General features: G+C 39.6%; 2 protein-coding genes and 1 long non-coding RNA gene across 7 annotated transcripts in view; 2 read left to right on the top strand and 1 right to left on the bottom strand.

Annotated features, from left to right (window-relative positions):
• The window catches only part of FGD5 (FYVE, RhoGEF and PH domain containing 5), a 141,126-nt gene extending 140,434 nt beyond the window's left edge, over positions 1 to 692 (top strand). The window contains exon 20 of the mRNA XM_077823061.1: positions 574 to 692. Within this exon, the coding sequence (XP_077679187.1) occupies positions 574 to 692 (119 nt within the window). The remainder of the gene's footprint in view (positions 1 to 573) is intronic.
• LOC144268330 (uncharacterized) overlaps positions 1 to 13,146 on the bottom strand; it is a 63,180-nt gene extending 50,034 nt beyond the window's left edge. Inside the window, exons 1-2 of the long non-coding RNA XR_013346729.1 lie at positions 12,981 to 13,146; positions 11,764 to 11,895 (exon numbers count right to left, since the gene is read on the bottom strand). This is a non-coding gene — a long non-coding RNA (uncharacterized LOC144268330). The remainder of the gene's footprint in view (positions 1 to 11,763; positions 11,896 to 12,980) is intronic.
• The window catches only part of NR2C2 (nuclear receptor subfamily 2 group C member 2), a 56,799-nt gene continuing 42,172 nt past the window's right edge, over positions 12,229 to 26,855 (top strand). For 3 of the 5 annotated variants that reach the window (XM_077823066.1, XM_077823062.1, XM_077823067.1), the window contains exons 1-2: positions 12,229 to 12,447; positions 22,383 to 22,466. In XM_077823066.1, the coding sequence (XP_077679192.1) occupies positions 22,407 to 22,466 (60 nt within the window). In that variant the 5' untranslated portion in view covers positions 12,229 to 12,447; positions 22,383 to 22,406. Of the gene's footprint in view, positions 12,448 to 22,382; positions 22,467 to 23,807; positions 23,908 to 26,855 lie in introns of those variants that run through there. The other 2 variants (XM_077823063.1, XM_077823064.1) reach the window with 2 other exon arrangements.

Genomic DNA, 26,855 nt, shown 5'->3' with positions numbered 1-26,855 from the left:
GCATCAGGTAGAAATTACTCCATCTTGGCAAGATGGAGATTTTGCTTCTTTGTATAGGTGCAACTGCAGAAGCTCAGATTCACAGATCAACATGTAGCAATCTGTCAGATGTCATTATAAGGATGGCCATATAAATCCACTGTATTTGACTCATAATTTGATCTTTAATGAACATTTTCTGTATTTCACATGCTTTGTTACTAGTGCTGCATGACAAAATCATGGAACTAATGATAAAATGATGCCTTAAAATATACAGGCGGCAGAGTGGGTGGTTATGGAGGTTTGTTTCCCCTCCCTCCTCCCCCCAGTTTCCAGGGTCTCATCTCTCTCAACACCCACTCTCAGACAGCCCACGTAATTTTCACAAGATTACACAGTAGGTCAGTGGCAAAGCTGAGAGTGAAATCTAGGAGTCCTGGCTCTCAGGACCCTGTTCTAATCACCCATCTAAATTTCTTCTTTAGACAGAGCTATTATATGCAATACAGTCTTCTCTGAGCCCTTTGTTTTAACATGTGTTGGCTTGATCCACAAAATAAAATCTGGCTCCTCTATTTTTTTCTTTTTCAGGTGGATTGAAGCCATGGAAGAAGCAACCATATTATAGCAGTAATCAATCAAGAGGACTTGGAATAAACTCTCAGATTTCTCTACATTCCCAACAGCCCATTTCTATTTCAAGAAGCTGAGTAGTGTATTTCAAACCACCTGGCTATACGCACTGGATATGAACTGTTTCCAGGTTGCTATCTTTCTTTTGCTTCCTTCATTTTAAATCCACATTTTTTGCAAGTTGAAAACTTTAAAATAGAGAATATTCATGGTCCTCTTTATGTCTGTGCAAGTTCAACCTGCGCTATAACTCACTCCCATAATCCCACAGTAAATTAAGTTTTAACATCAAGACAAGAAATAGATACAAATTATTTCTGAACTCACATGGAAGTACTGGCTAACAGTAAGTAACAGGCTCAATTTTACTTACCCTAGAGAACTATCAACTTTCATTTTGTTGGTTTTGGTGTCTATCATGAAATAAGAAACAATGCAGTAAACCACAGATTCTCATTTAAAGCACTTTATTGTTTTATTGTATTACAGCTTCATTTTTTTCCAATGTTTCCAAGGAATTTTGTGGACTGATTTACCACCAGTCCATTAACAAGTACCAGCATGAAGTCGTGCACTGCATACATTAAATTGCTTTCACAGACAATGAATGAATAAATGCAATGCACTACGTATGGTCTGCCAGTACTCCAATAGCTAGGAACCAGGGTGATTACTTACCAATTTATAATTTTACATAAATCACTGTATAATTTATTTAATAAGTTTCATTCTTACCACTACAGTACTTTAAAATGCACTATGATATCTCTCCAAACCCACACGCTGAATACAGTTTTCCCCTGTAGATTGTATCTGACTGAAATCCAAAGGATATTTTAATTTATTGTAAGCCTTAAGACAGTTTTCATTTGACACCAATCAACTTATTAGTGTTAGATTATTTAAATATCTGATAGAATCTTTTTATTTTAAAAAACCATGTTGTTACTGCTTTGATGACTTATGATAAATGTCATCAAAAATTTAATTCCTGTTACCAGCATATAGTAATAGATATGCTGGCTGGCTGAAGAACACTTGTCCGAACATGGTCTGTCAAAGTGATTTGGAATTCCTGTGGCTAAATGCTGCTGTGCATCAGCATAGCTCCACTGAAGTCAATGGAGCTATGTTGATTTACACCAGCTGAAGATTTAGCCCTACACGTTGGGTTTTGTTTTGGGGTTTTTTTATATAAAGAGAAAAAAGCAATGTTATAAATATTGTAATAAAATGATTTAATGTCATACATTTCTGATACTACTAGACTGAGGAATAGAATGGCAATTATGGTTAAAGTAGATCTTTGTATGAAATACAACAGTCAAAGATTTACTTACATTAAAATACGTTTTCAGGGGAATTTTTTTTATTACTATTAATTTTTAATATTTTTCTTCTATAATTTGCATCAAAACCTGAATTTCTGGTTCAAATGGTGACTGGTTAGAATTGTCCATATTTTTTAAAAGTTTACAAAATGTATTCAGGTGAAACTAAATAGTCAGTTCTGTTCATCATTTGAAAAAAATAATTACAAGTTTAAAAAAATCAAATATGGACCTAATCTAACAGTGAAATGCAGTTGTATAGTTTTGTTGATACATTTCAGTCTCTGATACTCTGTTGCATAAAGCACAATCCTATGCAAAGAGGAATTAACTATAAAAAGAATAAAGCTTTTGTATTATCTTAAAAGTGGGTAAACTCCAATGTTAACTCTGTACATTTTGTGTTACAACTATGGCCTTGCTTCCATTGGACTGTAAATGTTTTCTTTTGGTTTGTTTGTTGTTTTTTAATTCCCCCCGCCCTTTAAAAAAAATCATTTGTTGGATTTGCACTGACAAAAACAAAGAATGTTAACGACAAAGTATAACAGATTTAAATCACTAACCAAGATTTCAAACAAAACTGTGCTACAAATAACAGTATTATGAACATTTAGGTGCTGACATTTAGGTCCAGATCCTCAAAAGGTATTTAGGCACCTAACTCTCCCACTGAAATCAATGGGAGTTAGGCCCTTAACTACCTTAAACGATTTGGGCCTTGGTGACTTGTATGAAGTTTTCAGTAACTGACAGGAAATGAATACATGAAAATATTTTGTTGTAAAAAATAAATACAGTGCTATTAAACTTCTTGTTTTAAGTAATGTGGAAAAATTAAAAAACATAATTCCACTTTCACGGGTTTTTCCTTTACATTTTTATTAATACATTCTCTCCCCCCCACCGCATTTCCACCTTAGCATTTCATACGCTATGGTATTAACTAGCACTTACTTTGAGGCTGTCATGTCCAAATCTCTAAAAATGGGAATCTTCAATATCACAAATTTTGAAAAGCAGAGAATGAAGGATGGGTCTAATAATTAGGATGTTAGTTAGGACTAGGGTTACCAGATGTTCCGATTTTATTCGGGACAGTCCCGATAATTGGGGATTTTTCTTATATAGAGGCTTATCACCCCCCACCCTGTCCCGATTTTTCACACTTGCTATCTGGTCACCCTAGTTAGGGCATGGGAGAGAACTGGGTTCAAGTCCCTGCTTTGCAATAGACGTCCTATGTTACCTTAGGCAAGTCACATTAGCCTCTGACTCCATTTTCCATCTGTAAAATGAGGATTACACCACTTCCCTACCTCACAGGTAGGGCGCTACCAAATCCATGGCTGTGAAAAATGCATCCTGGACTGTGAAATCAAATCTCCCCCATGAGATCTAGCTATTGTAGGGAAGTAGGAGGGGCAGAGCTGGGGGTGCCCCAGCCAGGGGCTCCTACCATGCACTGGGCTCCAATTACTAGTCCCAGTGGGTCTGGGGAGGGATGGGACTTCCTCTTTCCCTGCACGGCCACTCTAGGTGGGGGAAGTCAGACCCACCTCTGGGTACCTTCCCTGGCTGCTGCCTTCAAAGCCCAGCTCTGAAAGCAGTGCAGAAGTGAGGGTGGCAATCCCACAACCCTCCTACGGTGGCGTTACAACCCCCTTTTGGGTTGGGACCCCCACAGTTACAACACTGAAATTTCAGATGTAAACATATGAAACTGACTATTTTTAAAATCCCATTACCATGAAATTGAGCAAAATGGACCATGAATTTGGTAGGACCTTACTCAGGGGTGTTGTGAGGATAAACACATTAAAGATTGTGAAGTGTTCTCATACTATCATAACAGGGAGCCTATACGTACCTACGATAGGATAGCTCAGCTCCAGAACAGTAGTGCTGCTGGGGAACTGAGAAAAGAGAGGCTACCAACAGAGCCTAATTTTTCAAAAGTGATAATGATTTTGCGTGCCTGGAGACACCTTAATATGGCCTAATTTTCAGAAGGCCAGTGCTCCACACTTTCTAAAAAGTAATCATCTTCAGAGCAAAGAGTGTTATTTCTAAGGTAGCCTGCATTACAATTTGCAGCCTGTCTGATTGCACTGAAAGTTATCAGGGAATACATCCATCAGTTTTAAAGCATTTTACTACAACTGACAAAATTATATGTATAGACACAGTAATCAGAAGGCACATAGTATTTGTTTCTCTGATATGAGATCTTTCCTTTCCTGTAGATTACATAGTAAATTGCTCTTAAAAATCTTATTTCATAAATGCTAAGTGATTTGGCTCAAACTCTGCACCTCAAGCCTGGGTAATCCCTTCATTAGGGAGGGAAGAAATGGAATGAAAATATTCATTTTTGTATTCCTTTGCCCAACACAAACATAACAGAAGTGACAGTTCAGCCTACCAAGGATGGAGCATGGCCACATATTCACAGGCCTACATTGGAATAGAATGCTTGAATAAGGGCAATGGGAAGCAAAACAAAAAAAAAGAGCAACAGCTCAAGTCTTAAAATCTAGGGCTTTTATACATTTTTGACAGCTAACTTCAGAGCAGTTTCAGAAAGAAACTGGCACATACCTTCAAGTACATTTCAAAATCATTCAAGCTACAAGGCTGAATTTTTGCTCACAGAGCCAGATCCCTGAATGATCCTGTGAAGGCACTTCCTTTAAAACTCCCAATATCACCTGCATTCCAAAAAGACATGGTTGTATCAAACTGAGAAAATGTAGCACCAGTGTTAGGGTGGAGAGGGGTACATCAAGTCTGAAGTTGGTAGGAGAGGCCTTCAAGTAGAAGGAGAACTTGACATAATGCTGTAATCCCGTTTCAGTCTATATTGCACAGGACTCTGTTCCTTCTAGAGGTTTCTGCACGCTGCACACCTATCACCAGCACTTTTGGCATGGATGTAAAAAAAAAAAAAGACCATTTTTCTCTTTCTGTACTAAAAGGAAGGGAAAGATTTCATTCAATTTCAGTCCAACTCCTTAGCCTACTGAACCAAGACAAACGCACACTTATAGAACAGGCAGAAACTACCTTAGTTTGAGTTAAACCAGTAATCCAGACCTGGATTAATGTTGGTAAATCCCTTTTACAAAAGATGAATCATCTCAGAACAGAGGCATTTAAAACCTTGGTTTGGCCTGTGCTGCCTTTATGGGACATACATCTCAGTTATGTCCCTCCTGATTTCCTTGTGAATAATAACTGTCACCACTTCTCTATAATCTCTATCACGTTATTCTCTTTTGTACTTTTTCAAGTGTTGCTATTATAGTCCTTGTAATAAGGCACCCAAAACTGTGCCCAATACATCAGACACTTTGTCAGTAGCATAGTGATCTGATGTTATTCCAGTGATTTAGTCCAACATTGTTTGCTTTGCTAACTGCTGACATTTTAACTGCTATAACAACCAGTCTTTTTACCTACATCTTGCACTATATGCCTATTTAAAACATTTAGAAACAAATTTTTTTAAGTCCTCGACAGTTTTTTCCATGCCAAATTATATAAGCCACCTGTGTGTCTAGCTTAGCACTTTTTCTTGTTGCTTTCGAACCATTCTTCCTCCTATTGGCATACTAACACTGTTGATATGTAAATATGTACACTTTCTCATAAATCCTCTCTTAGATCATTATTGGCTACCACTCCCCAGGACTCATGCTATGCCATATATATTAACATTGGGCCAGATTCTGGTAACTTTGCTCAAGGTGAACAGCACTACTCCACAAGCAGTCCCATTTACATCTCTATTTAAAAAGAGCCCAAATGAAGAACAAATTACAGAGCCATGTGAATTGTATCACAGGAACACCACTAGTATAACTGATTAAGAACCAAGTGGCCTTAAGCTACCTTTGTGGACTGCTCCAGGCATCAATGCAGCCCTGGGATAAATTACAACAGCTTCAGAGGCTGTTTAATGTATGGCAGACTCCCCACAGCTTTGCAGTCCAATCATTGATATCCCTGATCTGGTACTGGCTTGCCTGTATGATGGGATGTATGGGGAGGGGATGTATGTAGAGCCATGTACACTAAACATATGCTGCTTCTGCCCCAGGGATCCCCCTAGGGGCCACTACAGACCCCACACACAATTGAGGCAGCATAAAAAGAGCTAGAATCTTGTCAGGTGAATTTCAGTGCTTGTGAAAATGAACTGTCAGAGCACCAGGGTTAACTCTACGTGTGCAACTCGGGGTGCTTATCTGCAACACCAAGTTATTCGAATAAGTCCTCTTTTTAGCCCACTTCTAAACTGCATGTGGAAAAGTGTAAAGAATGAGGTAACGTGAACAAATGTCATCTGGACTTTACACTGAGACTACTAAAATCTTCTTTCACTTGTGACTACCTTGACAGAACCAAGGCTCTGTACTCAGCCCAGGATCTAAAGCCAGTAGATCCTGAACTTCCAAACTCTTTATGTAACTATATTCACATATAAAATCCATGGAACTACTCACATGAGCGAAGCCATTCTCATGTGTAAGTGCTGCAATATCAATCCCTTAATTTCAGCAACCTATAGGAAACTGGGAATTTTTAAAAATACATATGAAACTGTAGGATGGGGGTTGTTCGGTGTGGCTGGGTGCCAGGGAGGGGAGGGGGAGTAAGGTATTCTGTAATAGTTGACAATTTATTTTAGTACAGCAGTCAAGTATGTGTTGGGTATGATTTCTGGAAGAATAATTTTATTGCACACATCAAGCTTCTTTTCTCCATGCATGCAGTTTACCTGAGCAGATTTTTATGAGCTGCACCTCCTTCCTAAACAGTAACTGTCTGACAAGGTGTCTATTAATTCTCTGCTGTAACCCTTATGAAATCTGTATCTTCCACTGAAAAACTAAGCCAGTGTTAGTACTACCCTTTATGAAACTGATGACAAAATATTCCATTTATTATGTTAGGCATCAAAATTCACACCAATTAGTATGACTTTTCAGTGGACCATAGTTAGAAGGGATGTAGGAATGTATATGGCATATAGCCTATATTAGCATAAAAGATCATAAGAAAGCAAGAGATTAGAACTATACACAGAATGGTTCCTAAACCACTGGTGAAGAGGATACAATATTTAGTGGTGCGAAGACAAGCCCCACTGATTGGGCACCATGTGAACCTTCTATGTACTATACTTAATACACAGTAGAGCTGGTCAGAACTTTAACAAAATATTTTTCATCAAAATAGGCTGTTTTCTCAAAGTCAAAACATTTCATGGAGACACTGATTTTGACTAAGTTTTCAATGAGGTTTCTTAGGTCCAGGATGGACTCTCCGGTCACTGCTAGAGAGACCTGAATTTAAACAACCACCATCACAACCACCAAAAACAAACCCCAACCCTGACTTTTGACACAATTCTGTTTCACAAAAACATTCAAGACATTTCGTTTCCATCCCACGGCAGAATGAAAACAAGTTTCAAGGCCTTAAAAGCTGTCATGAAAAGGAAGTGTTGTTTTCCAACCAACTCTATTTCTATCACCACTTAGCTATGTGTTTTGCAAATGAGACTTTTAAAATCAGAGTTTGTAGCCCCTTTCAGATGTGTTGGATCTATGCCCTGTGAAGAAGATTTCTTTAGGCCCTTTATTCATGAGATACGTTTGTCCAGCGTTTTCCTTTTACCTTTATGTCCTTTCCTCCCTCTTGTTAACAAGCACAGACCACGAAAATGAAAATCAAGTTTAAAAGGAATCGTATGGACAGCTTAAATAAACTGATAACACTTTACATAACCTTTTATCTTACCAGCTGAAAAGGGGCCAGATCAATCAGAAAATGCACTATTGTTGTAGTCAAATTGCTAGCAAACAGTGCCCTCATAATGAAAGAGCCATAGGAACTGGAAATAATTTGAACCCACACTGACACTCCCAACAGAATAAAAGTACTGCAACGTCTCAAATGAGTGTGTCATGCTGAGAGGTCATCTATGCAGGTGAGTGTTGGGGCACACTGAATGGACAGTGATTAAAAGGTGCCCTGCTGGTGCTTTTGATTTACCATTTCTGTAGACAAAGGAATTTCGTTTCTAGGGACAATAATGGATCATCATTAACAAGCACTAAGTGTTTTAAAAAAAGTCTTTCACAATACAAGGAATTACAACAAAAGGGAACAATTATTTCCACACTATTGCTTGTGGTATTTCACTTCAAAATGCAGCTCACTGCAACATACTGACAAAGAGCAAAGATTTGTTCAGAAAACAGATCTTATTTCTTAGAAATGAAAACCTCACTCCCATGGGTAGCAAAAAAGATAGTAACAAGATCTATTGCCTCATCCAAAGCCTACTGAAGCCAATGGAAAGACTCTTAGGGTATATCTACACTGGAAGAAAAAAACCTGCACAGCGTGACTGTCTTGCCCAGGTCAGCTAATTCAGGCTCAGTGCTAAAAACTGCTGCGTAGACATTTCTGCTGAGGCTGCAGCCCAGGCTGTAGGACCCTCTCTCCTCTCAGGTCCCAGAGCTCTGGCTGCAGCCCAAACCTCTACATAGCAATTTTACAGTCTTTAACCCAAGCCCAACTTAGCTGACTCAGGCCAGCCCCAGGTATACCCTTACTGGCTTCAATGGGAGTTGAGTCAGGGCCCTAACATCATATTCTCTTCCCAATTAGTTTATTTTTCCTTTGTTAAGAAAGCAGTTCTGAAACTGTTTAGGGTTTGCTTAATAAGACTATTTAATATTTGGTTTAAAAAGACAGAATTCAAATTAATATTGGATCAATTCTGTAGCAGATCTACAAGCTCCAGAAATATTGTCAGCTGTTATTCCTTGTAATGAGAAGTCTTTAGTCTACCATCAAAATTGCCTTTTCCTTTCCCAGATATTCTTAGAAAACAAATCAGTTTCATAAAAAAAGAACTGTCCAATTGTACTATGAGTGCCATAATCCAATATCTGATACAACTTCTCCTTCCTTTTCAAAACCATGATTTTAAATGGTCTGCTTTTCTTAAACTAGAGTGATAAAGATCCAGAAATTATGGAATTAAGACAGGAATTGCTGGGTAAAATTCTACCATCTGTTTTATGCAGAAAGTCAGACTAGACGATTACAAAGGTCGCTTCTGTCCTTAATCTGTAAATCTAGAAACCCCATGTACTGTTCTGTTTATTTTTTATAGTGCCCAAAAGTATAGTAGATACATCACAGAAGACATACGAAGACGTGGTCTCTCCCCCCAGAGGACCTATAATCTAAATACAAGATATGACATAATGACAAATAGTAGGGAAGGGATAGAATGAGGGGAAAAAGGCATATAACAATCATCTCACAAACACTTTATTTTTGCATATGCACACCTTGATAGTTCTTCAAAGTCTATATGCATACAGAGAGATGTAAAGATTAACTAAAATAGCATTATTGGCTCACTTGTGTTTCTGATGACCCGCTGTTCCACACTGAGAACTGCCCCTTTAGCAGTATGAACTGAACACACCTAGGTATATCATGTCAATTGGTCACATACTTTTTACTGTCAAAAAACATTGTGATCACAGACCTACAGAAGATACACAGAGAAGCAACAAAGTTTGTTTTAAGGTGCTAGCAGACAATCAAGATCATAAATTAATTTGATCAAGTTGTCCCCGCACCTAAAATACAAATTAACTAGAGCGATCCATGCAAATTATAGACAATCTAAAAAAACCCCCACAAGAATATCTTTTTTCAAGTCTACTCAAATAGTATTATTGGTGTAATGAAGAGGGAAAAGCAATAAAGAAACCATTACTGAATAATTAAGATATAAGATGTCTGTATATATAATAGAAAAAGAATACCTACTCATGAATCTATGCAAACTGAGAATGCTAGAGTTCAGTGCGAACATAAGCATTCCCCAATCATTTGCAGTATGTCAAGACAGGCTGATGCATTCAAGTCTTACCCTCCCCATGAAATTTGTGAGCTCAACGTGCAGGGTGAAAAAAGTTTCCATTTAACACTAAGACAAACACTTAAATTCCAGCACTGCATTTAAACACTCTTCTACACTGAGCATCTCTACAACTGGTGAGATAACTCGTTTTGGAGCTGTTATCACAGCAACAGGTGAAATACAGATTATAGGTGGAGCTGGCAGCAATGTCTATAGAAAGGATAGCCTAAACACTTTTCATTATAACAGCCTGTTTTCAGTTACTTAGAGCTTTGCTCAACTTAAATGATTTAGGCTGAAATTTTCCATACTGAACATCTGCCTCATTCTAAAATTATTTTTTTTTTGGTATTTTAGAAAGTTTCACAAAAAATTCTTTAGCCCTTTTTGAGAAAGAGGCTAAAGAAAACTCTTATTTTACCATGTTAAATAATCATTACAACCACTTCATTGATGGGACATTTTGGCATCAAGCATGAGAAATGAAAGGAGGGAGAGATGAAAGGAGTGTCCTCAATGTTCCTCCTGCAGGTGCCAAGGCAGCATGGTGGAAAAGAAGGCATCCTAACTCAAATGAAGAATGGGAAACACTATGGGCAGACAGTAGGGACACGCTAAAGGGCGTGTAGGCTAGAAGAATGAGGCAAATAGAGGGGAAAACAAGGAAGAAGGGGAAACAGGGACAGAAGGGCTTATAGCCACTGGAGCACATACCCCTACAGGCCTCAAATAGAATCCAGGATTGTTAAGTCTCAAAATTCCTCTGCTTTCAACAAACATCTTTGAAACCCACTAGCAAAATGTATGTACCATCCACCTCTAGTGGCTTGCCCACATAAAAGATAATAGCCTACCACCAACATCACCAGTTACTCTGCAGGGACTGTCAGAAGACAGGATACTGGGCTAGATGGACCTTTGGTCTGACCCAGCATGGCCACTCTTATGTTAATCAAAAGTATTAGCCTCTCACTTCATTGAGGTAAAAAACTGCATGTGCCTTGTTTACACTAGGATTTTAAATTGATATCTCACTGTAAAATACACCTTTTTTGGCTATGAAGGCATAGCCTTTGAAGGTTTCATGAGCAAACTCTACGTTGAGTAAAAGCATAGGGCATCTCCCTCTTCAACTGTTTTCACTAGTAAAAAAAGTGAATTTTCCATTGTAAAAGGAACACCTTTTTACTGGTGAAGACACAGCATGAGAGTATGTCTACACAGTTAACTCATACTCATTTAGACATATGCTAACTAGTTAATTTTGCCAGAAGGAGTATCAATAGCAGTGAAGCCATGACAGCACAGGCTTCAGTGCAGGCTAGCTGTCTCAGTAACTAGAGCCAGGCATCCCTGGTAGGCTTACACTGTCTGCACTGAAGACTGTGTTGCTGCAGCTTCACTGCTATCGGGATGCCTGTTAGGGCTGGTCTACGCATAAAACACTGCAGTGCGTCAGTGAAGACACTACCTACATAGACGGGAGGGGTTCTCCCGTTGGCATAGGTAATCCACCTCCTCCCAGAGGCAGTAGCTAGGCCGATGAAAGAATTTTCCATCAACCTAGTACTGTCTACACTGGTGGTTCGGTCAGTTTAACTGTGTCAGTCCCAGGTGTGGATTTTTCACACTCCGGAGTGACATGCAGTTATACTGACCTAATTTCCTAGTGTAGACCAAGCCCCTAGACTAAAGATATCTTGAGTACGCCTACTCATGCTGCAGTCACACCTCTGATTGCTGTGTTGACACCACAGAAAAGCTTTGGGAAGCAGCCACACTGGCCTTTACAAACACATAGTTCACCTTCAGTTAACAGACCATCAATTATCTCGAAGTAGAAGAGTACAGGCAAACCTTATGGTCCAGGAGGTAAACCATGACTGCCCACAGTACCAGTCTGGGATAAAGAGTTTCTCCTCACAGCAAGGCGATAAGGGTTGGGAGAGGGTGATCTTCACGTCTGGGAAACCTCCTCAGATGCTCTCCCTGTCACAACAGTAACTGGGGTGAGTGAACGCATCTGCTCACCCCCCAACCAAACAACAAATGGAGGGACACACAGCTTTGAGCCGCCTCTCCAGCGGCACGTGTGCGGGGGAAGCACCGCACACCTCCCTCCCTGTCTCCAGCAAGGCCGGGGAAGGGGGGCGGGAAAGCGCCCGTTCGGCCCCCGGGGCCGGCTGGAACGTTGGTGTGCGAGCGTTCCATCCAGGCGCTCAGGTAGCCCCTCCCCGCCGCTGCCGTCCCCCGGCCCCGCCCCGCAAGGAGGCTGGAGGAGGGGGCTGTGGCCGGCGTGGGGCTGGGAAGAGGAAGCGGGGAAACGCTCCCAGGCGGCAGCAGCGGCGGGCGGGGTCACGAACTCTGACCTTTCACAGGGGCACGGCACAAAACCCAAACAAACCCCCCCCATAACAAATAATACTAACCCGAGCGCGCGCCCCCCCTCCACCCTCTCGGGGCCGTCGCCCAGCATCGCTGCCTAACAGGCCCGGTTGGACCCGGGTCACCGTCGGGGCACGTTTGGCGCCAAAACCGGAGGTAAATGGTTTTTTCCTAAATTAAAATACCCCGCGCCGGCTGATGTTAACGGGGCCGGGCGGCGGGATCGTGGCCAGGCGGCCCCTGGGGAAAAGAACACGCTCGGTTTAAGCGGCGGGGGCCCGGCTTTGCGAGCACCCTTGTTCCGATTCCGGGTGTCGGTGGTAGCTGGGAGCCGGCCGTGCCTAGGTCGGGGTGGGCTGACAGGTGGCTCCCTGAAAGGGTCTCGGGGAGCCGCCGGGCCGATCGAGCCGGAGTCCGCTCCGGAGCCGCTCAGCGGAGCCGGGCCCGCCTAGGTTCCGAGCCGGTCTGGCGTTCGTGCGAGCAACTTGCTGTCCGGGCGGGCTGGGTGGCTGCGGGCGAAGGGGTCCGGCCACACTGTAGAGAAACCCTGGCCACACACAAGGAAGATGGAGTCTGAGCGGGCGGAGGCGGCGGCTTGAACCCGACCCTTTTACCTTTGCCACCGGGAGGGCGGAGGGGAGGGGGCGGTGGGTACTTTGCATACGGGGCCGGGACCGCCGCCATCTTACCGGCCGCTCCCCCACAGCCGCGGCCGGGCCCTTCAGAGATCGACAGAGCGCACACCGGAGGGGAGCGGGGGTCTAATGGCGGCGGCTCTGCCTGGGACTTGGCCGTCAGCCAGCACCGCCATCTTGTGTTTTTCCGCGTCCCTCGAGTGTTTTTCCTCTGAGGCGGGAGGCGGGCCAAGTGGTCTAATTGGCACACCCGTTCGCCAATCCGCTCTTTGGGGCTGGGCATTTTTGCCTCTAAAATGAGCCGATTGGTTGGGACAGGACGCGGGAAACGGAGGCGTGGTTTCCTTGCGCGCAGGGCGAAGGCGCGCTCGGGGCGGGTTAAGGGAGGGGGCGTGGGAAGGGCTGGGAGCGCGGCGCCCAGCGCCCAGCGTCGGCCTAGGGGGCGCGCGAGTGTCGCGACCGACGGGAAGGGAGCAGCGGTCTGGTCCTCCCTTACGAGTATGCCCCTTCCCTGGGTCCTGCACTGCCCGGTCTTTCCTTCCTGTCCTAAGTAGCGAAGTACCGGGCTGCTGGAGTAACTCTGTTCCACTACAGGCTGTCAACCTCCACTCCGTGGCCTAACTGAGGAGAACCGTGATGGTCTGTCCTCCTGGCTACTTCGTGTCCTGAGTGTCTGGTTTGAAGCACTCAGGTTTCTTGGGACCTCCAGGTGTAGATCCCAACACTGTTGGACTAGGTGTCCTTCCTCCCTGAAATGACACAGCTTCACTTCCACCCAGTGGAATACATGGAGTATTTCACCTCAGCGCTTGGAGTTTGTGACTGCTTTCTTCTGAGATTAGAGATTTGTGGCATTTTTGGTAGAACAAATTTTACCCTAGGTTCTTGGCCAACCCTGTGTCCTTTGCTGCATAACGAGTTGGCTGCTTCTTCCACCTCTGTTGAGACTGCATTAGAGTGATGTTGTACTTAAGTATTTTGCAAAGCACATGTGGATCTGTCACAATGAAGTGTGTCACACAGCTGTTGGTTGACTACGAAGATAGAAGGGGTAGGGAATGAGCTCCTATTCGTTCAGTGTACACGCTTCTTGATTACTTGTTTTATTTAGCTGTTAGAATTTTTATAAAATACAAAAGGCACCAGGAATCTACACTATATGATTTAAAAAAAACTAATGGAGTGGGTGAGATTGCATCCCATGAAACACAAGCCCAGGGGGCCTTGAAGAGAATTTGTTACTGAATAGGGTATCTGGTATTCAGGTCTTCTTTCATCTTTGTTACAGAACTGAAAAAATGTGATGAGCACATATTAATATCTTTTTCTCCTGAGCTAAAGATATTAAATGTCCTGGTGGAAATGGTTTGTAAGCTTATATGTACAAGTTGAGCAGCCTGGGGGAAAAATGGAGAACTAGAAGACAATTCTGAGAAATACAAATACTGTATGGTTTTAACAGAAAACCTGTCTTATTTTTGGCTTTGTTTTGTGTTATGTCAAGTATTCTGTCATATTAACATATGCAAAGTCATTATTTGCATGTGCAACTGACCACATTATGATTCTTATTTTCCAAAGCTAATGTATTTTGACATTTACGTCTTTCAACAATGACATTAATTTGGTAGCATTTATGCCATAAGGATTTTTTTCTTTGTGTTGAATAAATGCATTTTTCTGGTAGAGTTTTGAAACAGGTGGTCACATTTTTGGTGTAAATGTGCAAATTATTTTAAATATGACTAGCTGGTTCCCAGTAAAATAATACAGCACAATGTAAGGAGATGAGGAATTATTATCCCATTTAACAAGTGCTGCTGATACAGTGCCTCCAAATATACTATGGAAATTTTAGTGTATGGTAGCAGAATCCACATGACAATTTAGGGTGTGGCAGGTTAGTGTACTGTAGATTTACACCCATGCTTGCATGCACATGTCTTCGTGTAGACGGGTCCTAAGTGTGGGTTCCAGAATTGGACTTAATGATGTTAAATAATTTATCCAAAGTCACACAATGCCAGAGCCAGGATTATGACTCAGGAATCCCTAGTGTTCACATGCATGTTCAGTTTACTAGATAATGCTGCCTAGTTTAAAAATACCGTTTTCCAACTGTACATAATCTACAGATGTTTTTTAAAGGAAAGCTACAGCAAAATTGACATTCAAAAATCAATTATTTCTGAAAATCTGCAACTTTTCAGTAACTAGGTAACCACACATTCACGTATTCATGACTAGATGCAAGTACCATGCGTATGACTGTGTAAATACTTAGCTAGCTATGTGTGTTCTCAAGTCAGGCATTGGTACTCATGCATTTGATAGACAACAATTTGTATGCATGCATATGGCTATGTAAGTATTCACCGAGCCATGCACATACATGAGTCCGGGATTTGTACTCATGTACTTGCTAGACACCCATTTATGTATATGCAAATGATCACATATCTATAGGCAGTATAGTCTAGTGGTAGGTCTCTGAACTTGATCTCAGCAGATCTGGTTTCTATTCTTAGCTCTGCCATTGGCCTGCAGGGTGACCTTGGGCAAGTCACTTCACCTCTTGCCCTCTGCCTCTGTTTCCCCATCTGTAAAATGGGGTTAGTGATACCATCTTTGCTTTGAGCTCACTGATAAGAAGCTCTGTATAAAAACTAGATATTATTTATTTATTACTATTACCAAAACTCAGTGCCTGCCAGAAAATGACAACATCTTCAGTGTGCTGGCAAATTAGGTGGATCTTAAATCCTCTTTTTGTGTGACATTTTCTTTGTTGAAAGACCCTGATCCATATATTTATTTTCTTAACTTCTTTTTTTCTGACAAACCTTTAAAGTTTCTTTTTATAAAAGAGTGTATGGTAGATAGTTGTTCAGATTGATTTAAAAGGATTGTAAGCTGTGGTCAACCTAATACAGTGAAACATTAATAAATGTTCTGTTCAAGTCAGAAGATTTCCCTAAATTAAAGTTTTGAAAACAAATATCAGAATTAATGCCTTTTTAATACTTTCGTTTTGAGTTAACTGTATCAAATGTGCTAGACACTGTGCATATGTCAGCAGCAGATTTTCAATGGAATATCAAGCAGTAGCATGTATGTCATACCAGCCTAGTGGAACATGTTTCTAGATGTCCTTAATTGTACAGATCAGCCTAAACAAAACCTTGGATCTAAACTCTATCTCCATAATTCTGAGATGCAATCTCAATCCCAGATGCAAATCTGAATTTTTGGATTTGAAATCTGAATTTAAATTTCCCCTAGCTTTGGAATGTGTAGATCTAGTGTTCAGATTCTGTCCATTTTAGAGAAGGATTTGAGCTGGAAACTCTTAGCCAGATCTGGTGTTTAGATACAGGGCTTGGGGTTAAGCCTCTCTCTACTTAATATTTGATATGGAAGGAGTACATATAAACATGGATTTTAAATGTTCTTAGAAAAATCATATCATGTCCTTGCAAGTTAAGATAAAGATGAACAAAACTGCAGTCTTCAACTAACATATAGATCCAGGGTGGTCAAAATAAAGATTATAGGATAATAAACAAAAGCCTGCATAGATATTGACTGTGTTTAATATTATTATTTATTAACAATTGCTTGAATTTTTCCATTTATTTATAGAAGTCAGTATCAGCAAGCAGAATTTTTAAGTTTGATCTCATTTAGTATTATCTAAGACAGTTGTCACAGTCCAACAATTTTATATACTATCCAATGGATTGTGTTGTCTTTTCTAATTCAAAAGAAACCATAACCAGGGGTGTAGTTCACTTGTACTCAACATTCAAATTGAGAAGTTAAGTTGCTCAGTATTGAAAACTAATAAATCAGTGTAATCCACACTACATTCAGTGATTCCAAACATGTTTTAAGATGTTCTGTATCTATTGTAATGAGATAATATTTTGATGCCTGTCCCATCTTTCTACTGATGACGGTATGATAAGTGGAACAGGAAAAAGAGGGTCAGGCTTCAGGAGGCATGACACCAGGTGTTCATGGATCCAAGTCAGGCCCAGGCTGATTGCACATAGAACTCCAGAGCTTCATTACATAACACTGGCCACTCATCATGCTGAATAAAGTTCTCTTTTCTGTAACTCTGCATGCATGCCTGCCAGCTGCATTGCCTATTGCTAATGAAACAATAACAATATAAACACCTGAGAAAGTATGATATGCCAAGGAAGTGAAGAAGGATGGTACAAAGGAGAAAGTATGTTTGCCTTTTTTTTTTTTTTTTTTTTTTAGATTATTTGCATTCAAAAGCTGTGGTTACCATCAAGACAGATTTTCCTTCTTTCTTCTTTTTGGAGAATGTGTGCTAACATTATGTCTGTCAATCAGCAATGGTTTTAATCAGAGGAATCTAATTTGACTAGCTAGCCACTTATATTTCTTGGAGTAAGCACTTTCTCTTATCAATATTCATCTTCCCTAGTGTAATAGTTTGCTTACCATCTCATTGCTTCAGTTGCGGCCCCATTTTCTCTCCCTTGTTAGAAAAATAGTTTAGCACCCTGGCTAAGCCAAAAATACTTCACCCCTTCAGGATAATAAAAGTCCAAAACCTTCATCTAGACTCTTCCTTGGATCACAATCTTCCATGAATCTATTAGTCTTCTCCCCTCTCAAAGAATAACAACACCTCACCCAATCTTTCTCTGAGTCTGTGCCCTCCTTCAGTGGATTATGTATATTCTCTTTCCAGGATCTATATGCTGCCTATTTGGTCTTTCAAAGGGTTGCTCATGCTCTCCTTTTGCAATCTCCAGCTTTGGGCCTAGATTGCCACAGTTCCTTTATTCCTCTCTCAAGATATGGCTTACTTTTTGACTGTTTTACCAAAGCAACACCCCCTCCTAAGGGTCCCTTACTCATCTGTCTGGCTGTCTTTATAGGTCTTCTATTGGGCATTGTCACCTCCTTTTTCAAAAATCCATCCCATGCTTTCCCAGGTCCTTCAACTGGAGAGACTCTAGTCTCTATCTCCCTCTCTCAGAAGGGAGATTCACATTCTTTCCCTGTTTGCTCCCTGTTCTGAGGAAAGGATTGCTTATACACTCCTTACTGATATTCCTTGCTGCAAGGCCTACTACTGCCATCGGCCTTGGAAATTACATCCCTTCCTCCCTCCCCCAAAATTCCCCTGCTTGGGCTGAAACTGGGAACAGGGCCCAATTTTTTAAAAGGGTTCCAGTAATTACAGGCCAGTAAGCCCAATTTCAGTGCTAGGCAAAGTGGTTGAAACTGTAACAAAGAACAGAGTTATCAGATACACAGATGAACATAATTTATTGGGGAAGAGTCAATACAGCTTTTGTAAAAGGATATCATGCATCACCAATCTATTAGAATTATTTGAAGGGGTCAACAAACATGTGGACAAGGGTTATCCCATGGATATAGTATATTTGGACTTTCAGAAAGCTCTTTTGACAAGGTCCCTCATCAAAGACTCTTGCTCAAAGTAGGCAGTCATGGGGTAAGAGGGAAGGTCTTCTCATGGATCCATAATTGGTTAAAGGATGGGAAACAAAAGGTAGGAATAAATGGTTAGTTTTCACAGTGGAGAGAGGTAAATAGCAGGGTTCCCCAAGGAGCTGTACTGGAATCAGTGTTGTTCAACATATTGATAGATGATCTGGAAAAATGGGTGAACAGTGAGGTGATGAAATTTGCACATGATACAAAATTACTCAAGATAGTTGAGTCCAACTTGAGTGTGAAGAGTTACAAAGGGATCTCACAAAACTGCATGACTGGACAAGAAAATTGCAGATGAAATTCAACGTTAAATGCAAAGTAATGCACACCTGAAAACATAATCCCAACTATACATACAAAATGAGGGGGCCTAAATTAGCTATTACCACTGAAGAAAGAGGTCTTGGAGTCGTCATAGTTCTCTGAAAACATCTGCTCAATGTGAAACAACAGGCAAAAAAAGCAGAAACAGTATTAGAAAGGGATATCCAGAAAAAACTTCTTTTTTCGCAGACCACTTGAAAATTGCTGAGGGTCTCGGCGGACCACTTAATGATCTTTCCAAATGTTGTTTGTACCGTTAGCTAACTATTGTAAAGCGCTTTGAATAAAAGCACTACATAAAAAAAACTTAATAATAAACGTTTTTGTTCTACAAATAAAAGCACACAACTCATATTTTAGTACCAGTAGTCTTATCTTTCTAATGCAATGGATATGTCCTCTCTCCCCTGCTGTGGCAGCCCCCAAACTGGGGCTGGGAAGGAGGGGGGGGTCTCTCCCTCTTTCTCCCACCTCAGGAGCCCCCAAGCTGGGGCTGGGAAGGCAGGGGGTCTCTCCCCCACCACAGCAGCCACAGACCTGAGGCTGGGAAGGAGGGCTGTCTCTCCCCAGCAGCCGCAGCCCTGGAGCTGAGGAAAGTCACCACTTTCTCTGGCCTCCGCAGCCCTGCACATCTCAAATTCCCCCCACCCCCTCTTCTCACCCCACTTCCCCCTCCCACCTACCCACTATTCTTCCCAAGGCCACTACCCCACCGTACATGTGTGTCTTCTCCAGGGTACAGGCACCTAATATGTGGAGCCATGTCTGCACGCATCTTAGAGGGAACTATCTGCAGATCACCTGAATGGAGCTTGCAGAACACTGGTGGTCCACAGACCACAGTTTGAGAACCTCTGGGATAGATAATAAGATAGAAAATATCATAATGCCATTATATAAATCCATGGTTATGGATATGGTTATATCTTGAATACTGCATGCAGTTCTGGTCACCCCCTCTCAAAAAAAGTATATTAAAATTGGAAAGAGTACAGAGAAGGTCAACAAAAATGATTAGGGAGTATGGAACAGGTTCCATATGAGGAGAGATTAAAAAGACTGGAACCGTTCAGCTTAGAAAAGAGATGACTAAAGCGGGATATAATAGAGGTCTATTAAATCACAAATAGTGTGGAGAATGTGAGTAAGGAATAAGTGAATTCTAATATATTTTTTTTGAGCTAGGATGACCAGAACTGCCTGCAGTATTCATGGTATGGGTGTACCATGGATTTATATAGTGGCTTTATGATATTTATTGTACAGTGCATAGCATAATGGGGCCCAACCTGTGTTAGGCTTTTTAACACTACTGCAATATAAATAATATACAACACTGTGGGAGTGAATTCAAAAATTCACAGGAACAGGAGAAGGTGGACCCCAAATCCTAAAATGTAAAGAGTTAATTCTTGATGAGCAGAACTTCAGCTGTGCAGTTTCATTTAATGCTTAACAGGAGATGCACAGATAAAGCTCTGAACACTGAAATGACTATACTCCTACAAATCACTGGTAAAGAGGAGGAGACCATTTAAAGATGAACTATGAAATCATGGCCCCACTGAAGTCAGTTGCAAAGCTCCCATAGACTTTAATGAGTCCACAATTTCACTTGGAATGTGTTGAAAAGGACAAACTTTATTCAGCTGTTTCAGCTAATCATTGGTAGACACTGCTCACCAGCGTTTAACAATGGCTAGCCAAAACGGTACTGAACATAATTTGTTCTTTTCTAAGCTTACTGCTGCACAATATTCAGCTGCTACTGTTGCAAACAACTGTCATCTATTTCATAGTATCAGCAGGTCCCAGTGCCCTCATGCAATCAAAACCACATTTTCCTTTGGCTACTAGACTTTTTCATACACTGTAAATACAGTATTAAAATAACCAGTTATAATTTGGTATGTTTAAGAGGTCTGTTTCTCTTTTCATCAGAAAGTTATTTAAATCCCTGCCCCAATCCCGCCATCTATTTACATCATAACATTGTATGCCTATCATATTAGCAAGCTCCACTGGTATATAATTCATCATTTTATTTAACAATTTAACTCATAATAATGCTACAATAAAATGATGCAGCAACAATTTATAATTCATAGTGTAAATACAGACATGCAGTTACAATAAGTTCTAGTGGTATCTTCTGTTGGGATAGTAATTGACTTGTCACCACTTTTCCATATAGAGTCTGGCATCTAGTTTGAGGAATTAAACTGATATAATAACCAGGAAGAGTCCACTGAAATTAAGGTCATGACTTTCTCTAAAAATGACTTAAGATAAAAAATCAGAAATGTTTATTTTCACATTCCTAGCTTCCATGCTCTACCAGGGATTTTTACTACTCCTAGTCAATTTCATGCTTGACTAAGATGTGCAGTGATTGTCTGTGAAGACATGGTACAAAATATTACTGGAAAACTGGAACATTTTTCTTCCTCCTTAAATATTCATTTGCCATTCCTCCAATTTCTTCAGAATCGATGTGCAAAGCTTTAAAGCTCAAGGTGAATATTTTGACCTTTTGAATGGTTATTTAGGTTAGGGTTCGCAACCATTTTAGTAGCAAATTGGGACTAAAAATGATTACAGACAAGTAGAGAGTCTGTTTAATATGGCTATTGCAAGAAAGAAAGGAGTTGATTATCTTAGCATTATCAAGCACTACATTTTGCCAGAACATTGGCCAATGGCCATCATTGGCTTTTGCTGATACTTAACTTTCTAGGGCTGATCATGCAAAGTTTTTAGTATAATCATTTTAAAATAGATTATTTCAGCTGTTAAGTTTTCAGAGAGGGCACAAAAGACTTCTTAATTTAAAATAGGAATGGAGAAACGAAACTGTGTTAAGGACCATCGTTTTAAATTTGTGTGCTGGTGATTAATCCCTTCTTTTTGTTTTACATCTTGTTTTTATTTGTGAGTTTGTCAGAGAATTAACTTGCAGTTACATTCACCAGAGTTTCCGTCTCACAGTTATAATGGTATCATAGTATCATTGTAAAATATAACATAGAAGTTAAAGATTGAAAAGATACATTAGATATTCTAGGCCATTTCCCTGCCAATGCAGGATTATGACAAAAACACAGGTGATAATGGTAGTCTGGCAAAAGAGTTCAATAAGAATGTGCTCAAATACCTTCCTCTGGTAGCCACCTCCTTGCCCAGCACAGCAAGACATAGAGGCTTTTCATTTAAGTGTATTTTTTTCTTCACCTCACAAACTAGGAATTAATTAAAGCTTTTTTAAGAAGTGTGAATTCCACAAATTGGACCAATAGTTGAAGTTCAAATTTGCCCTATCTCATTTTCAAAATAGAGATCTCTTAATTGCCAGTTTTTAAATGGTGGAGTACAAATATTTTATAAAATTAAAATTATAAAAGTAAAATTATATTTTTTGCTTATAATTTTAGAATATCTGTGTCTTGAAAACAGTAGTCCCATATTTGCAGTGAATATGTGCACTGCTTTCTTATTTGTCAGATGTATTTGGCAGTGGTGTAAATTCATATAAAGCTGCACCACAGATTTAATTTTAATTAATAACAGTGACAAAAAGTCTCATTTTCTTTGCCTGATGGAAGTTGCTGGCATCTTTCCAAACAGGTTCTCTAATGATCTTGCTTCACCATGGCAACCAATATGGAGGTGCTGGCTCAGCAGATAGTGGAGACACAGCAGGTGGCTGAGGTGAGTGGCAGATGATACTACAGTAGCTGGCATACTTGATTTTGAAAGGAAAAATATATCAGTGTTTTCCGTTGTTTACAACTGATCAGAAATGAAGCAGAAGGTAATTATAGAACAGCAATTATTTTACATGAGAACATGTAAGAAATGTAGCCAATATTTGTTTCAGTCACCTTACTTCATTCTAGTGGATTCCATATTAGATGTGTAAAACAAGAAAATTCACCCGTGACCTACATGGAAATTTGGTTCTTTTGCCTATTTTATAATTCTCATAATTTGAAATAAAAGATATGAGAAAACCAATGTGTTTAAGTGACATAGTTTAATAAATAAGGGTTTCTACTCTTTAGTTGATATGCCGTTTAAATCTTGAACAATGTTTCAAGTACCATGTATACTACTATAGTGAATATGGTGAACATGCATTAGAGAGAATCTTGTGAATCATAGTTTGGATTTTTGTCCCAAGTATACATGTATAACAGCACAAAAACAGTTTTAAGATAACATTAATTAATGGCCTTACTTATGTTTGCCATAACTTGGACAGCTGAAGGCTAAAATGTCTAAATCAGCTTCTCAGCACTGAAAATGCACTTTATCATGGAAATAGAAGATAACCTACATATTTATTTTAGTTTGCTAATTTTAATCAGGTCCTTAACTGTATAGGGTTTGTGGGTTTTTTGCTTGGCTTAATATTCTTGAGAGTTACTACAGCCTATCATATAATTACATAATGAAGGGATTTTGTAGATTATCTGTACTCAGTAGTCCGTGACATCTCCATAGTCAAGGCCATGTTAGAGATTTTAATTCATAGATCTCTGACCCAGTGAACTGTAATTACACCTTGAAGATACTTGGTTTGGTGGGCTAATGTGAGAGGTGCATATCTGAGGGAAATCCACTGGCAAAAATACTTTCAGAAAAGGATTTGCAAATGTATTTTTATATCCAATAACTTTATTCTACAAAGAAATATTAATTTGTTCTTTTAAAAATATATTTTATGGCAACAGTGATTAAGTCAAAATCTGGACTAAGGGCTACAAAGTACAGTCAAATCACTTTTAAGGACTGTTTAAAGAACAAACTAAAATTTCACCTTAGAAACTGACAAATAGAATTTTTTTTTGTTTTATTTTGCTCTTTCAGGTGTTTGTATAGCAAGTTTCAGCCCAGAATTAATTTTTACAAACTAGTCCTAGAAGAGCCCCCAAAAAAGAATTTGTAATGGAAAGACAGGCAAACACTTAACTATTTTGGTATGAATGGTGATGCTATAATCACATCTAAGGCACATAAAATATGTGACATTTGTAATTCCTCGTGCAGGAAATGCACCGTGGTAACATAATGTGATGGTTGTATCTTGCCACTGGAGAGCTCGGTCCTTCCCAAGAGCATGTGAAGCTCTGTGATTTCTTCCTGGCCGGTGGGTAACTAGGGCTTCCTCTCTTTACACTATTCAATCCCTCCTTAAATTATATGCTTGTCTAATGCATAACACCATGATATTTTTGTTCATGGAAAAATATTTATAAAAAAACAGCATGGTCACAACATCTGTTAATTCTTAAATAGATAATGTTCCTTTTAAATCTTGAGCCATCTTTGTTATAAATGACTGGCTTACTGCTATGTGTCCTTCTAAGTCAGATACATTTTTAGTCCAGTTTAATAAATGACTAATCTTTTTGAAATATATTAGATCTGTGTATTTGTATTCATAGTAGTTTCTTGGCAAGAAGGGAAATGATTAATTGGTTTAGGGTAGTGTAAAAATTTGGCATTGGCCTTAAAAAATGAGAGCTTTCTTCATAAGCCAGATATTTCATCAAGGAAAATTGAATTGGGGGAAGGGAAATATAGCCATTAATCATATACTGAATCCTAAAACATGAATTTTAAGTGGTCAGTTATGAACAAGATAATTTAATGCAAATACTGGCATGTTTAGTTATATATACAGTAATTCTTCAAACTGATTGCTGCCTATGTTGCACGTGGGTTTACTGGGGACCAAGATGTCAAGCAGCAAACATTAGATTGTCCTGTAAGTAGAGAGTCAGCAGTGCTGTGTTTTTCAATCCTGTGCAGTAATTTTTCAGGTTTTATTGTCTCTCTGAATTATTGCTCCAACATGGCCATTAATGACACAACACCCCAATACCGCTTGTATTTTATATACTCAGAATAAGTGAAAAACATGGAATCAGTTCTTGTTTTAAGAATGATTTTCTAAAGCAGCTCCTATGATGGTTTCATCTACTGAGTAGTTCAGAGTTCACTGCTCATCTTTTTTCTTTTCTTTCTTTAGAGCTTATTATTGCTTGTTCCATTTCTCCAACTTTCTAGTTCCAGCTGGATGAGATGGGATGGCACTTTATGTCATTATTTACACCTTGAGCTGTTATTCAGTTGGTTTTACTCAGAATTCATCAGCTTGGAGTACAGAGAACAGCTATGCCCAAGAAAGGAAATGTCAGCAGTTGTTTCACATTTTGAGCAGCTTTTGCAAAATGTCATTCATATTTTATCCTTCGTGTATAAACTACTAACACTACTTTTCTCAAGGTTTTATCTTGTACTCTGAGTATGCTGTACACTAGTAGTGTCCAATTTGTAGCTGAGGGGCCACTTCAGGCTTCAACTTCAGCTCTTGAGAGCAAGTCTGTTAGGAAGAAAATTTGTGTGGAAGTATGTTTTCTGAACTGTGTCCTGCAATTTTTAAACTGAAGTGTTTGAATCAGGCCTGTCACTCTGGACTGGAGGCAGAGGGCACTGCCTCCCATCTCTTTCCCTGAAGCCTCAGGACCAGCTCTGATGGGAGAAAGGAGCACTATGAACAGTTGCTGATATTGTCCCTTATCCTGTTCCAACTGCTCACTAGCTGTCCTTCTGCATCACAGTAGAGGGAGGTCAGGATAGCATTAGCTCCTCCTTTGCCTGCTTGCCTGCCAAACTGTAAAATCTAAGATCTAATTTAAGAAGTAATGTTTTTGAATACAGAACTTTATAACTGTTCCAATTAAATATTTACTGTAAGCTGTAAATTTTGTGAGAGTAAGTTTGTAAAATATTTTAAATTCCTGTGGAACAGTTGGGTACAATATAGTCTGGGTTTGCTGTAATTATTTCCTACTTTAACTTTTATAAGAATCTCTTTTGCACTAACATTGCTTATACCCAGATTATGACAAATTAAGAGAGATTGATCACTGTATTTAAGAAATACAAATACTTTTGATCTTTAGTGATGCTTATAAAGCAAATGCTCTTCTCCTTAAATCAGAAATGCTAAGTGGCATCAGTAAAAATATCTGTAGAGATTTCTATGAAAAAGTATGAACTCAAAAATCAATTAACTGTATTGACTATTGATTTATTCTGTCAACATATTTCTCAAATAATGTTCTCATAATCAATGTAGTTGTTTGCCTTTGCAATGACCTGTCTGGTAATAAACTATTGAAAAAAAGGATTGAAGGTTCAGTGTATAAATGTGTAGAGTTATAACTTCGGAAAATGAACCTTCGTTCACAATTGCAAACTGAGATAAATATATATCTCTATATAGGTACATGTACATAAAATCATGGAAAAGTCACATTGGTGAATTAGCATATGAACTAGGTATGCAACTGCAGCTGTGGAGAAATCTTGTTAGTTTCAAAGGATGTAACAGTCATGAAATGAGTTTGGGCGATCTAGGTTTCTGTTTATGCAAATTTGAATACAAGTAACTAGTCCTTTTGGTTTTTCTAGCAGTTTTCAAATATTTAAAGCGGTCAGTTTTAGTTCCACATTCTAGTCATGATTACCTTATGTGGACGTTCCTAGTATGTAAAGTGGGGAGGGGACACGGGGAGAAAGATAAAAATCCTTTCTTTAGTATTTTACAGTATGTATACTGCATGCAGATTTGTTCACCCCATCTCTAAAAGGATACATTAGAATGGAAAAGTTACAGAGAAGGGCAACAAAAATGATTAGGGGTATGGAACAGCATCCATATGAGGAGAGATTAAAAAGACTGGGACTTTTCAGCTTGGAAAAGAGATGACTAAGAGGGGATACGATAGAGATCTATAAAATCTTGACTGCTGTGGAGAAAGTGAATAAGGAAATATTATTTACTTCTTCACATAACACAAGAATTAGGGGTCACCCAATGAAATTAATAGGCAGCAGGTTTAAAACAAACAAAAGAAAATACTTCTTCACACAACACACAGTCTACCTGTGGAAATTGTTGCCAGGGGATGTTGTGAAGGCCAAAACAATAACAGGGTTTAAAAAAGAACTAGATAAGTTCATGGAGGATAGGTTTATCAATGGCTATTAGCTAGAATGGTCAGGAATGGAACACCATGTTCTGAG

This window comes from Eretmochelys imbricata, chromosome 7 (genome assembly GCF_965152235.1).
Source record: "Eretmochelys imbricata isolate rEreImb1 chromosome 7, rEreImb1.hap1, whole genome shotgun sequence".
Taxonomy (NCBI): Eukaryota; Metazoa; Chordata; order Testudines; family Cheloniidae; genus Eretmochelys; species Eretmochelys imbricata.
The sequence above is the reverse complement of the archived record's forward strand: the minus strand, read 5'-3'. Positions and strand labels throughout refer to the sequence as shown.